General features: G+C 56.9%; 1 protein-coding gene across 1 annotated transcript; it reads right to left on the reverse strand.

Annotated features, from left to right (window-relative positions):
- Positions 1 to 358: 358 nt before the first annotated feature.
- On the reverse strand, positions 359 to 13,546 carry LOC123394048 (solute carrier family 35 member F6-like). Its single transcript, XM_045087502.1, has 6 exons — positions 13,470 to 13,546; positions 4,842 to 4,914; positions 3,908 to 4,079; positions 3,444 to 3,656; positions 2,602 to 2,712; positions 359 to 1,137 (listed from the first exon to the last, which is right to left on the reverse strand). The coding sequence occupies exons 1-6, from the start codon at positions 13,544 to 13,546 to the stop codon at positions 710 to 712; spliced, it is 1,074 nt and encodes a 357-aa protein (XP_044943437.1). The 3' UTR covers positions 359 to 709.
- Between the last annotated feature and the right edge of the window lie 919 nt (positions 13,547 to 14,465).

Genomic DNA, 14,465 nt, shown 5'->3' on the forward strand with positions numbered 1-14,465 from the left:
GGATGCCTGCACTGGCATGGGGAGGAGGCACCGTGGGCAGAGGAGCATTTCCAAAGAAGGTGCTCCTCCTTTCCCAGAGGATGGGCCCGGCTGAGGCTGGAGGCACCAAAGCCACAGCAGCTGCACCTTCTGCTTTACAGACGAGGACCCCAAGGCTCAGGGCCACTAGGTAATGGGCTGGGGGACATATGCCGAGTTTGTGGCACAGTCCAGCTAAAACTTAAATCTCCATGGCGGGGTTAGCAAATAGCCTATCCTAGAAAACATGGTACCGAGTTCCGGTTTGAATGTGTTCACTGACCTCTCTCCTCTGGAGAACCAAATTTAGCTTATGATTTAGGAGAAAATCGTAGGGTTGTTCGTTCCTGCAATTCCACTTCATGATTTAGTGTTCGTGTTGCAGGAGGGGCTTGCAGGCGAGCCTGGCAGGGGTAGGTCACCGTACTCAGTCCTGTGTGGGCGGCACAGGGGGTGGTGACCAAGGAGGACCTGGGTGTCTGGTCATCTCTTGGGGTAGCAGCTGCCCTGGCGGGGGGGGGGTGTCTGTGGGGAGGAGAGGGTGAGGCCTCGGGGACAGGCCACTGGAGGCTCACCAGCCCGAGCAGCCTCGGCCTCAGGGTGGACAAGGTGCATCCAGGTAGCAGCGGAGAACCCATGCGAGGCTCAGCTGGCATCGTTGATGGGAGTCCGGGAGCCGCCGAGCAGTCTCTCATGCTCGCCTTCCTCTGCGGGGGGCCGGCCCCTGGACAGGCGGCTCAGCAGCGGGCGGGCGGTGCAGCCCATTGTAGAGCGCGGTGCCCATCAGGAGGATGAGGAAGCCCAGGATCTGCAGGGGGTGGAAGGCCTCCCAGCCCAGCGCCAGACTCAGGGCCCAGATGACAATGGTGCGCAGACTGTCCAGCACCATGCGGGTAGTGGCGCTCAGCTCCTTGGTGACACTGATACCCGCGAAGTTGAAGAAGGCGATGCTGCTGATGTTGCCCAACAACGCCAGGGCGATGAGCGGCTGTCGACCCACCTGGCAGAAGGCGTCCGGCACGTCCTCCAGCGTCCCGCGGGGGTTTCCGCTGAAGGAGCCGGCCGGGATGTAGTACATGGGCACCAGCAGCAGGGACAGGATCACGAAGCCGAAGAGGCCTGTGGGGGCGGAGGGAGCACCCTGCTCTCTCTGCTCGACTCTGGCCCCTCCCCTCCCCCCTCGCCCAGCTGAGCCGCACTGGTCTCCCTCCCCTCTTCTGCCAGCCCTCCCGCCAGCTCCTTCCTGCTCACCCCGAGTTCACAGCGCCCCACTGAGGGGGCTATAGCTGCCCTGCTCCACTCTCATCATGTCTTCCAACTGGACCAAGAATAAAAATTATATTTTATACCGTGGCCAGCGCTCGTATGCACAGGCACAGACCCACGCACGCACTGTCACAAAATAGCAGCTACCCTTCCCATGTTCTCTGGCGCTCTTCAACTCTATTGTGTTCATTTACAAAAGAACGGCAGCTGCAGCCACGAATGCTTGTTCTCACAAGCATGGAAAAACATAGTTCTAGAATTCGGGGTCACTGGTCTGCAACTGGGAGCCGACCAGAATGTGAATCAGAGCACGGCTCCCTTCAGAGTCTCTGGGAACAAAACCGAGCGGACACCACAAGGTGTGACGCTGTAAGGGGTGGAGAGGTCTATCGTGCCAGGAGTCCGTGGCGCTCGCACAGCTCCCAAACGGGGCCACAGGCCCCAGGTGGCTGGTGTTGTGCTAGTACGCCCCACTGGCTTCATATCCTCAAAGCTTAAAGGTTTTGGTCTTTACTTCTGGTCTCAACAACTTTTGGTCGCTCCTCTCTGTCATTTAAAGTCTGGATTAGGGGCACCTGGGTGGCTCAGTGGGTTAAAGCTTCTGCCTTCAGCTCAGGTCATGATCCCAGGGTCCTGGGATCAGGCCCCACATGGGGCTCTCTGCTTGACAGGGAGCCTGCTTCCTCCTCTCTGCCTGCCTCTCTGCCTACTTGTGATCTCTGTCTGTCAAATAAATAAATAAAATCTTAAAAAAAAAAAAAAAGTCTGGATTAAATCCACTTGCCTGACATTCAAGATTCTCCATAATAAGACCCTGACCTAGTTAATTCCTGATCATTACCCCGACCCCAAACCTGTATCTCACCAACCACTCCTTCCTGGTTTCACCACTCAGGGCCAGCTCTCCACGTCCTCACTCCGTCTGGAGTTTTCCCTCCTGCCCCCTCTTGCTGTAGTTCGAACACCACCTTCCCTGTCCTGAAGACACTCAGATGTGCTTGTCATCTGAGTGGTCTGAGTGCAAATGCATTGTCCGGCCCTTCCCAGTTGGCCAGCTCCTCTAGAGTGGGGCGCACATCCCCTTCATCCTCAACCTCTCATCCCCTCCCCCCCCCCAACCCAAGCTCCTGGGTCAGAGTCTCTGTTAGCACACTCATGGGAAAGGGAGGGAGGAGTTGGGGAGGGGGCTCATCCCCTCCCCGTGGGCCATGGCACCTCGCCTGGAACTCCTGCTTGTGCATCCCCTCCGCAAGGTACCGTCCAGGGTGCCCCCCGCAGCAGCCGTACCCCAGCCCCCAAGCCCCTGTGCTCACACACCTTCAGTGCCGACTGCCCGCAGAGGGTGCACGTTATGCCTGTAGACGAACTTTTCCTCAAGCACCATCTGGATGGAGACGATGATCTGGGCCATGATGATCAACAGGTCCCCTGTGGGGAAGGGAGCCAGGGTGACGCTGGGCTGCAGGGAGTGGGAATGGGGGTGGGGATGGAGCATAGCCACAGGGTCCTTGGTAGGGTGGTGGGCCCAGTGCTGGGGTGGACGGCTCCCGCAGGGACATGAGAACTCCCAGAGCCCCTGATTTGGCAGGGTCCCATATGATTCACAAGGCAGTCATGGCAGCCCCATGCCTGGTCTCCTGGCCCCTGAGGACTGGCGCAGGCCAGCAGCACAGGCATGTTATCACTCTGGGCTGAGGCTCTAGAAGATCCAGAGGCCTGTGAGGGGCACAGTGGGGGTAATAAGCAGGTCTTCTGAGATGCAAGAGACTTGGTGATAGACGTTTCCAGTTTAGTCCGTCCTCCGAGGACCAGAAGGGTCCTGTCATTGTTGAGTAGGCTGCCAGGCTGGGTACTAGGTGAGCGCTCCATCGACAGCGGTCGCTCCCCCTCCCAGACCTGGCAGTCTGTGCGTGTTTATCATAGGACAAACCTCCCTCCTCTGACCTCCCGCTCCTTATCTACCCCCTCTCATGCTACTTGCACCTTTCTGCACTCTAGCCGTCATCTCGTGGGCAGATGCCGGCCCACGTCCCCTGTGTGCCCTCACCTGGAGCTTGGCACACAGGAGAGCTTGCAACAGTCTGGTGACCGACTGTGCTGGGCTCCCAGGGAGGGCAGACCAGGAGCGGTAGCCCTTGGGTCCCCACCCCTTGTCGCACCTGTGATCACTTCACTGAGCTTGTGCTGATCGTCATGCTTGCTCAGGAGGTCGGCCAGGCCCACGACCACCAGTCCCACGATGGTGGCAAGGATGCCCAGCCACTGGCTCAGCGCCAGCCTCCGTCCCAGGAAGGCCACCGAGAAGAGGCCCGTGAATATGATCACCGCACCCCGAAGCATCTGGAAGCTGGAGGCACTTGTCATGTTCAGGGCTGGGAGAGGGGACACATGATGTGAGCTCCTGAGGGCCAAGGCTATCCAGTCACTGTGGGGCCCTCAGGGCTGAAGACATGCCTTGCACACAGTGTGTGCTCAGCAAATCTCGCTCGTTTGCGCATGTGCGTGAGTGTGTGTGCGCATGTGTGTAAGTCTGGGACGGGGAAGGTGTGAGGTGAGCTGGGGTAGGGGCGGCTGCTTCACCAGTGCCCCCTCCAGCCCTCCGCAGCCTGGCCCCGCTACTCACCCACATACATGATGCTGGTCCCCGTCATGTCGCACAGGGCAGGGGGCAGGAAAAGAAGGGAATTAAAGGGCTGCTGGGGATCCATGCTGGCATCTGGGTGCCTCGCAGCTCTGCACCGAAGCAGGAAGAAGGCCGCCAGGCAGGAGAACTCCCCCAGGAACATGCCCACAGCCTGCAGGGACGGAACCCTGTAAGTTCACAGCTGGAGGAGAATCACCTTGGACAGAATTTTAACACAGCCCGTCTTCACACGGAAGCTTTCCTGTGACTTGGCGCATATACCAGACAAAAGCAGAGCTGTTGTATGTGGAAGGCCAGACACTACCTCCTAGGTCTAAGCCCTAATCCCTAATCCCTAGAAACATCTCGATGGAAACCCTGAGGCTATAGACAGCCTGGTCTGAAAACCACCAATCTAAGGCCAACCTCCGGTCAGTTCTAGATGGAGAAACGGAGGCCTAGAGAGGCTCTAGAACTTCCTTACGGCCATGGAGCAAGTTGCTGGGAGAGCAGGGGCTGAAGTATGAGGCTCTGCCTCCTTGTCTGGCCACAGGTGCCTTCTGTTTATGTTGTCTGCCCCGTCCCAGTGGAGTATGGGCTTCCCAAGGATGGAGAGCAGGTTTTGCTACGGGGGTTGATATGTTCCAGATGGGTCCTGACAAGGACATGTGAGGGCTGCCTTATAGCGTCCTGGGCATGCCTGCTCCCCGGGACTTAGGCAGCCCTCCCAGAGAGGGCTGTGCCCTCTGCCCCCTTCTGTGGGCACTCACACCCTGGCCTCTATTCTGGGGAGGGAGGGAGACAGGGAGGGAGAGGATGATTCTTCTGGAAGCAGGGGAAGGCTCTACCCCACGTGAGAAAGCCTCAGGGTCTCACAGGGGACACCTGACCAGAGGCCTGGCCAACAGGAGGTGGGGAGGGATGGGGTGGATACCTGGAGGAAGGGATGCTGGAAGCTGTGCTCCTTGCTCCCTCCGCAGCCTGGGGCCATGAAGTTGTCTGCCCATCTGCAGTGGAGAGAAAGAGAAGGTCAAAGCCTTGGCACTGCACCAGCTCTGCAACTCTGGCCCTAGGGTCTGCGGACAAGTTTGCTCCTCTCAACACCAAGAGCCCAAACTTAGGGGACCTGGCTCAGAGAGAGACTCCACTCCAAGAGGCCAGCTCCTGCAGCACGAAGTCTTCATCTGGGATCAGCAAGGCGGGGGGGTGGGGTGGGGTGGGGTGGGCTAGAAACCTTTAGCTGAAATGTAGCATTTCCTCACATTGTGAATGTAGCCCCACAGTACCTGTGATTTTGTCACACACGTCATGGCTACTCTTCCCGGCATGTCAGTCCTTGTAGGTACCGGGGGAAGTGGCATTTACATGCATTGCTACTAGAAAATCACAGTGATTAGACCCACTACTTACAATGTTCTGTGTCAAGAAGCGTCTACATACACATATTACTACATCACAAATTGGCTTTTTCAATGTTTTGATAACTTTATTTCAACGTAAGTGGCTTTTTCTGTAATCCAAACCTTTAATTGCATTTTTTTTTAAAGATTTTACCCATTCATTTGAGACAGAGAAACAGAGACAGTACAAGCAGGGGAAAGGCAGAGGGAGAGGGAAAAGCAGACTCCCCGCGGAGCTGGGAGCCCGACCTGATCGCAGGACCTGGGATCATGACCCGAGCTGAATGCAGACTTAACCATCTGAGCCACCCAGGTGCCCCTAACTGCACATTTAAAAAACAATATTCTAGGCTTTACTGACTGTCAGATGGACTCATGGAACCAAAAATATCAGAAGCCTGTGTTCTGCAAGGGCATTCGGGCCCTTGGGAAACGACTTCCTGACACAGACCAGGTGGTCACCTTCCTATAACCTGAATGGTCTGGGGGGTCTTTCTAGCACTGATGGGGGAGCAGGTGGCAAGTACATGGCACTAGTGGAGTGGCCTCCCAGCCAGCACCCTGACAGATGGCGTCACTGAGTCTGGCACGCTTTCCCAGCAACACCAGACAAAAAAGCCCAGAATCCTCTGCAGCACAGCGCCCTGGGCAGCTCCCACCAATTGTTCTGCACTATCTGCTGCCCATGCACTAAAAACCCTGGCCCCCCAATTTCACTCTGGCTGGGATTTGTTGGGTCCCTGGGGTCTTGTCCAATCTCTTTCATTTAAAAGTCCTTTAGGGGCACCTGGGTGGCTCAGTCAAGCATCTGCCTTTGGCTCAGGTCATGATCCTGGGGTCCTGGGATTGGGAGCCTGCTTCTCCCTCAACCACTGCTTGTGTTCTCTCTCTCTGTCATATAAATAAATAAAATCTTTTTTTAAAATGTCCATTAGATATTTGGAGACTTTCCTACCCTCTTTTGAAGCTTCTCATGTTGTGGCTAATCAGCCCCAGCCCTTTCTAACCTTTCACTTCCCTGACTGCTGACTTCTGGAAGCACTCAGGGAGTCCCAGGCCCAGAGCTAAGTGTGTGGCATCTGGCCCAGACCAAGCCTGGCAAGACAGCAGCCCCTCCTTCACACTGCACACCCTGTCACTCGCGGACATGGCTCTAACAGAGTCTGTCACATCACGCAGCTGACTGGAGTCAATGCTACCATAGGGCAGCGACTTGTGGGCCCTGGACCCATTTCTTCTGCAGCGCCCTGCACCTAGGCAGTGGCTGTCTCTAAACTACAAGACTTGGGACTTCTCTTTCTTAAACGTCCTTCCTTGCCATGCCTGTGAAGAGCAGCCACGTGGTAGTCCCCAGCCCTACCCCACTGGCTCATTTCTGCAACAAGCCTGAGGTTTCAAAAGCCAGGGGGAAGCCTTTTGTCTCCGGAGTCCCCCGCCCAACAGGGCAGCAAGCCTGGGACCTTGGGTAGGGGCTGGGTTTGACAAAGATCCTGGCCAGCCCTGGCTTCCCTGTGCCCTGAGTGAAGGGAGGGGGAACAAGGAGCTCTTTGCCACAGCCTGGGAATGGGCATAAGGCGTGGACACTGGCAGCAGGAAGGGCAGGCTGAATGCGGTAGGGTTCCCCATCAGCCCTGAGGGCGAGACCACATCTGCTCATTGATCTGAACGTACCCCAGGGCTGTTGAAAAAAACAGGGCCAGGGCGAACTTGGCTCACAGTGAGCTCACTCACAGTGGAAGACCTCACCCACCCCAGAGATGCCAGGAGGGACAGTTAGGAGGGCTTGCGGTTCTTGGGAATGATGAGGGTCTTCAGGAGAGCTGAAGGGTGGGGAAGTCTCATAGGACTGGTTGGAAATGCGGAGAGAAATCTGGGTCAGGGGACCAGGCTGTAACCAGTCCCAGTACCAACGGTGCAAAGAAAGCCACAACTCAAGAAACCGCCTGCTCTGCGGGGTCTCATTTCTGCCCCATCTGCTGCAAGTTTTGGTCCCTGGATCCCCAGACAGGACAGGATGTGGGATACTGGTGGGGGCCGCAAACCAATGGTGTGGCCCCTCAGCCCCCAAGGCAGGTCAGGCTTGCTTTTGCAGAGAGAGCACTCTGGGAGGGCCTGCGGGAGGCAACTGAGTGTAACAGAGAAGCGAGGAAGAGTAAGGAGGCCCTGTTTTCCCAAAGTGCAGAGCCAACTGCCCCAGAGCAAGTCGGAGATGGACATTCCTAGAGCTGAAGCCAGGAGGAAAAACAAGGGAGGTTCTGCCAAGCCCAAAAAGGTCACCTAGAAGCTCAGGGAACAGGCATGTGTGGAAGCAAGCCCCTTCCCCATCATGGTAGTACACCCAGATTCACGGCAGGCTCCAGAAGACCCCCAGACCCTGTGGTAGAGCCGCCTCCCTGAACTACCCCTGAGCTGTGGCCCACACAGCTTACGGTGATGACCACTCACACACACCATCACTGTATGCGTTCAAGCCGCTACCCAAGCTCAGCGTCCAGCAACTTCTCTACTTCTGGCTCCCCAGCTCCCGGCATACAGGAGCTCAGACATTTTTCCTTTGTTCAACCAGTGGCATTTCTGGACTCGCCCTGGCAAATGGGCAGGGTCTGCATGACTCCTCATTTCCCACCAGGGGAGATGCCGTCTGCCAGTGGGCCCGGCTGGGCTTGTCCCCCAGGGGTGAGCACTGAGAGCAGAGCTGGCTCTAAGGCTGATGCCGGGCTCTCTCTCCTGCCCCCAGGGCCTCCTTTGCTTCCCCCAGGGGTGGGTCTGCCTCAACAAGCTGGGGCTGGCAGTGCTCCCAGCCTGGGAAATGGAGTCTTTTTGTATCTGGACGCTTAGGGCGGGCTTGCGGCCCAAGGGATTGGGTGTCAGGGTGGGGAGTGGGGGAACGGCGGGGCCCTTTCCAGCCTTCCTTCAGGCAAGGAGGAGTTCAGGCCCGCAGAGACTCGGGGCTGGAGTCTAGTGTCTCACCCCGGTCTTCAGACAGGCTTCAGCTCATTGCACAGGCACCGATGGAGCCCAGAGAGCACAGAGAACAAGAGCCAGAATCCAGCCTCTGCTGAACAGGGGAGGACAGCAAGGGCCCCTAAGGTGGGACAGCTGTTTGCAAAAACACTTTGCTGTATGTTTTGATAAATGTACCACTCACTGAGTACTGACTCCATGCCAGGCCTATGCTGGACACTCATGTTCTTCATTTTACGGACCGGGACGTCGTGGCTTGTGGGGGAGGGGTGGCGAGAGCCGAGTGCGGACCCATACGGTTAACAACGGGCAGGTCTAGGGCCAGATCCATCTGCTTGAATTTGCATTCAGAAAAGGCAGCAGAATCCCTGGAAAGCTCATGACTTTTGAGTCTCACAGGCTGGACAAGTTAATAGTCTTCTCATCTATAAAATGGGGATAGTGAGGCCAACACCGAGGAATGGTCAAAAGTAATACATAATGTAAGATAGACAGCCCCAGGGATCAGAGAGAGAGCGCTCGAGGGACTCAATCTGGTGCCGAGAGGGGGTTCGTCCCCAGGGGTCTTCACCTCCTGCTCCCTGCTCCTTCCTCGGCACCTGACTTTCTCCCATCACCTTCTTATTGCAGATTCTTCCCACTCCCCTGGCTGAGGCGGAGAGAGGAGGCTCTGCAGATGGGTCCTCTCCCCTCTGTAGACAGCCTATTCTAAAGGCAGGCCACAGTGGCGTGGGCAGGAGGTGGCTTGGGGGACCCTCGATCTCGAGAGTCAGGCTGATGCTACATGAGAAGATGCCTTCTGCTGGCAGAGACTGGCTTCTTTCATCAATTTTTTAAATTAAAATTTAATTTAATTTAAAATTTTTTAATTAAAAATTTAAAAAATTAATTTTTAATTAAAAAAATTTTAAAGTGATCTCTGCACCCAACATGGGGCTCAAACTCATGATCCTGAGATCAAGAGTTGCACACTCTACCGACTGAATCAGGAGACTGGCTTCTTTTAGGAGGGGGCCTCGGCAGGCAGGCTGGGGGGCGGGCTTGCCTGGCCAGGGGTGAGTCACTCCGGCCTGGCCAAACTCAGAGCTCAGCATTCTGAGAGGCATGCGCGGCCACGTGAGGGTGGCGGGTGCAGAGAGACTGAGGAAGTGGCAGATGTGGTTGCTTCGGTCTGACAGTGGTGTCCAGTACCCCAGCAGAATCTCTGCCACTTCCTCTGGCTCCCCCTGCTCCTCCAGCCCAGTGAGTCAGCTCCTTCCTCCTGCCTAGAACCTCCAGCAAGGCGCGCGGGGCTGCTCTACTCTTCCGTGTCACAGCAGTTGGTGATAAACAATCACGAGACCTCTAAGTATTACCCAATCTTCCTCGGTAGATCCTGCCTGGTGCCTGGGCTGAAGGGAGGGAAGTCACGCCCATTTTACAGATGAACCTGAGGCTTGGCGAGGCCCCTGTGACTCATCGACTCCCATAACTCCCACTCCTTGTGCTCTCTTCACTTTACACACTACCCTCCAGGTTTGGGCTTTCCATGGCTGCTGCAAGAAGCCCTCGGAAGCAATTATCCCAGGCCGGCTTCTGGAATTTAAGAGTGGGGTCAGCCACCAAGGCAAAAGTTAGAGCTGGCACAGGAAGGATGGTAAGAGTCCTTCCCTACTAGAGATCCAGGGGTCCCAGTTTTCTGCTGGGGTCCCCGCACCAGGGGCCTGATTGTTGGAGGGGAAGCCACCCCCTGGCCTCTCTCCAGCTGGGTGGGCTTCACAGCCTGCAGACTTTTGGAGGGCATCTGAGCCTCACTTAATGAGCACCTGCTTGACCTGGCTCTTGACATGTAGGACCCTAGCTGGGTTCAGGACAATGGGGCTCTGAAATGGGCAAGACCCCACGGGGGGGTGGGGACTGTCTGCTGTGCAGGTGACCCATGGGCAGAAGGTCTGGGTCTGGGGTGAGGGGTGAGAAAGCAGCCACAGAAAGGAGAAGCAGCCACTGGACTGGAGGGGCCCTTTTGAAGAGGCCCAGGACCAGGGACAAGGCCAAAGGGCCAGGCTGGTGGGTAGCCTCTGTCCCCACCCCAGTAAGAGCAGCCCCGTCTCCATCTCCTGCAGCCTACCCAGAACTGCTGAGCAGGCAGAGTGGCCTCCTCCAGGGGGACAGCTGCCCTGTGGTCCCCGCACAGCAGGGGGTAGGTGCTCACCCACTTCCTCTGCCAAGTTTCATCTTCCCAGGACCTTTACAGGTCAAGGAACCGAAAGAGACTACTGGAGACACTAAACGAGAACCACGAGTACTGTAACCCCCCTCCCCCTGCCCCCGTTCCCCCATCCCAGAGGGCGGGCACTCTGGTGATGGGGGGATGGGAAGCCATTGCTTGTGGCACTGCAACTTCCACAGGGCTGGGACTGGGTGCACTCTGTGGGGAGATGTAAGAGGGGGATTCCCCAAGGAAGTGGGACTTTGGGGGCACTGTCTGTAAGAGGACCGAGACCTAGTTTCTGGTCCCCACTCTGATGCCAGCCAGTTAGTCACTAAAAGAAACTTTTCGTGGGACCTAGACTATAAATTGTAGGCATTAGGATGGGAGATTTCTATGTTTCTAACAGCTTTTAAATTTTATTTATTTATTTGACAGAAATCACAAGTAGGCAGAGAGAGAGAGAGGAGGAGGAAGCAGGCTCCCCCCTGAGCAGAGAGCCTGATGCGGGACTCGATCCCAGGATCCCGAGATCATGACCCGAGCCGAAGGCATCGGCTTAACCCTGTGAGCCACCCAGGCGCCCTGTTTCTAACAGCTTTAAGTGCCTTGAAAAATGACTTGAGAAACCCCTAGCCTCACTCCATATTGATAGTGAAGAACCTGAATTCTTAAGCCAGATCACTTTGGCTCAAATATCAACTCTGCCACGGAACAGCTGAGTTGACCCCGGGGTAAGCAGTTCCATCTCTCCATAGCTCGGTTTCCTGATCTGGCAGCTGCTAGGGACTCGCTGTGGTCCCATCTTAGTTCGTCTGTCCCTGCCAGGAAGTGCAGGTCAGAGCGTAATTTCACATCAGTAATCCCCACCAGGATGCACACAGCCCCTCTCTCATATTTTCTCTCGGAGGGTGTCCTTCTCACAGTCTGGCCTTAGAACCCTGTATAGGGCCTAACTCTGGGACCCATTTGAGTTAGGGAGGCTCCCAAAAGGCCCCATATCAGGTGACCTGGCATAGGACAGGTCCAAAGGCTGGGTCCCCACGTGCGAGTCTCTTTCCTGCCTCTTGGGCAGCCTGCAAGGGCAAGGTCTCCTGGGGCCAAGAATCCCAGGGCCTCCTACTTGACCAGGAAGGAGCTGAGTCAGTTTACTCCAGTAATAACTGGCCATCTCGACTCTCCTTGGGCACAGAAACCCCGGGAAATATAGAGCCACTCTCTAAGCATGTGACTGAGACCTTGAATGGTATGACAGATGGACAGATGGACGACTCGTTCTGCTGCATTCAGATCCTGAGATGGGAGCTCTCAGGCTGAGTCTCCTTTATAGTGAAGGAGGCCACAGGGCTCAGGAGACCAGCTCACAATCCAGATGCAGACAAACAAGAGACAGTGGTGTCCACCTAGAACTCCACTTCCTCTGGAGAAGGGAGGGCACTGAGGTTGTCAGGTGTGTATGCTCTGCCTGCTTCGCCTCCTACCCTAAGCATCTCAAACGATCTCTTGGCTACTTCAGCCTCCTTCCCGGAGTCCAGACGGTGCTTCGCACCCTGTAGGTCCCTTATACACGTCTGATGAACTGGACAGGGTACCTTCCTCCCAGACCTCTCCCCTGGGGCATGTGAACAAATACCTCAAAAATGAGTAAGAGATGACTAGCCCCCCACCCCACAGTGGGCCTCAAGCACAGCCCAGAGGGTCGCCGATTGTGACCCTGCCTTGCTGCGGAGCCTGGAAGGGCCCGGCTGGAAGTGGTCTGGCTGGGACAGGGACACTGTCTACTCTGCTCCAAATGCCTCTTGGGATAGGTTCAGAGAAAGGCCAGGATCTGGGTACTGAGGGCTCTGAGACAGTAAACAGGGTGGGGCAGGAGGGCCCTGCCTGGAGATGGGGACAGAGCAAGCGACAAAGCATTGCCAAGAGAAGGACCTGCCTCCTGGGTCTCCTGTACATGGCCAAGGAGGCATGCTCAACAACACCACCCCCCCCCCCCCCCCCAGCCTCATGACGGCCCTGGGGCCTCATTCCCTAACCTCCTGGGGTCTGTCTTCACCGTCTCACAAGCTCCCACCCTTCTGCATCAGAGCTGAACTGTGCACCCAGACTCCTGTCTGGGTTCATGACACTTTTGCTCTCCCAGCAAAAACCCTGGAGGGGTCACTGGCTGTTTGTCTCTCTTGGTCCTGTGGGTCAGGCCTTATGGCTTCATTCTGCACCTGGTCTCCCCCACCTGTGTCCCCTCCTTGTCTGCCTCACTGCCCCCCTCCTCCCTCCCGCATCGGCCCAGCAGAAGCCTTGGAGTGGTCTTCCCTGCACTAAACTACCCTGCATCTTGACCACCCGGTTCATCATATCACTTATAACAAGTCTCTTCTTTGATTGTGGGATAAAATCCGGCCTGGGCATTTGGTGCTAGTTACAAACACTTCCATGTGGCCTTGCGGTTCCCTGAAGCAATGTCTGGCCAGAAGTAGAAATCCCACCACAAAAATGTCAAGGCCCAGCTGTGACCTCTCCTCCGTGAGGAGCCCATAGGGTATCCCCCAGGTCTGTCGCGGCAGCCTGCCACGCTCACACGGCTTCTACTGGAGTCCGCGTGCACAGTGCGGGAGCGCCCTGTCACCCCACCCCTGCCCAAAGCTCCTGGAGGGCCTAGCCTCCAGCCCGCGTTGGAAGGGGCCGGAGAGGGAACTGGTCTAAGAGATGAGGAAACTGAGGCATGGAGTCGGGAGGGGGGCTCGCCGGGATCAAGCACACAGCGATCCAAGCCCGGGGCTAGGATCCTGCAGCGGGCCACACGGCCTAGGTCCATGTTTCTCCGGGCTGCTCGCCCCTTGGGGGCCCCCAAGCCGCGTGAACCGACTGGAGAAACGAGGCGAAGCCGGTGAAGCCCGGAAAGGAGAGCCGAGAAGGGGGAGGAAGAGGAAGGGTGCGCGGGGTCCCCAGAGCCCTCGCGGGCCGCGGCAGGTCCCGCTGAGCTCCCACCCCTCCCGGCCGGGCCCGGACTCACTTGGCCGAGAGCGTGTTGATGGAGCCGGTGACAAGCATGAGCCCGGCCAGGGAACAGCTGGTACTTGTCCAGGCCATGGCGGCGGATGCGGGGAGCGGAAAAAAAAACTGCAGGGGCCCCCGCGACCCTCCCCGGTCGCTCCCAGAAGGCAGATCCCGACCCCGTCACCCGGGGGTCTCGGGAGCGAGCGCTTCCGGGCCGGGCGTCACGTTACCCACGCCGCCCCGGCCCGGCCCGGCCCCGCCCCGCGCCGTGCCGGGCCCCGCCCCCGGGGCGGGTTCGCTGGGCTTTTCCCTTGGCTCACTCGCGTCCACAGGGTGACAGTGGCCAGTTACAGGCCCAGGTCTTCCCGTTTGTAGAAGCGGCTGATGGGGACAGTACAACGAGAACGCACTGTGAATATCAGAGCGTTTCTGCAAACCGTTCAAGGAGATCGCAAGCCGAATGATGTCAGAAACATCACAGAGTGGATAGGACTCCTGGGAATCTCTTCTGTACAGGGAACCCCCAGGGAAGCCTGGAACGTGTCTCTGGATGAGTTGTTCACATCTTCCAGAAATGTGGCGCAGGAATCTAGTTCCAGTTCCCCGGGAGACCCATTTTATAGCTGAGGAAAGGAAATTGAGAGAAGCCAAGCTTAGGGTCATGCTAGTGAGGGATGGATGGAGTGGGGGTATGTGTGTAGCTTCTTCAGTCTCCCCCAGATCCGTGCCTTCGGCACACAGCCCCTTCACCAGTGCTCCTTCCTGGATACCCAGGATGCTGCTCTGAGGCATCTGTGGCAGAAAGACCTAGTGGTCTTGCTTGGTGAGGATTTAGGGCTTTTTAAAATCCGAGTTCTCAGCTCCCTGGCTGTCCTCTGTCCTCATCTCCAGGCCTCCAGTCTGCATCCCATTCCGTGTCACCCCACTAGAGTGCAAAGCCTTGGGGCAGCTCCTTCAAACCTAGTGGACACATTCTCCCCCTTACTGCAAATCTTGTTACTTCTTAAGGTAC

This window comes from Mustela putorius, unplaced genomic scaffold (genome assembly GCF_011764305.1).
Source record: "Mustela putorius furo isolate JIRA1106 unplaced genomic scaffold, ASM1176430v1.1 tig00001161_pilon_pilon_pilon, whole genome shotgun sequence".
In the NCBI taxonomy this organism is placed as follows: domain Eukaryota; kingdom Metazoa; phylum Chordata; class Mammalia; order Carnivora; family Mustelidae; genus Mustela; species Mustela putorius.

Bases quoted from the DNA above. Each gene is read 5' to 3' on its own strand.
- LOC123394048 (XM_045087502.1), bottom strand. From the start codon at position 13,546: ATGGCCTGGACAAGTACCAGCTGTTCCCTGGCCGGGCTCATGCTTGTC. The intron at 4,915-13,469 runs GTGAGTCCGGGC...TCTCCACTGCAG, and splicing joins ATCAACACGCTCTCGGCCAA to ATGGGCAGACAACTTCATGG. The intron at 4,080-4,841 runs GTATCCACCCCA...CCGTCCCTGCAG, and splicing joins TCCAGCATCCCTTCCTCCAG to GCTGTGGGCATGTTCCTGGG.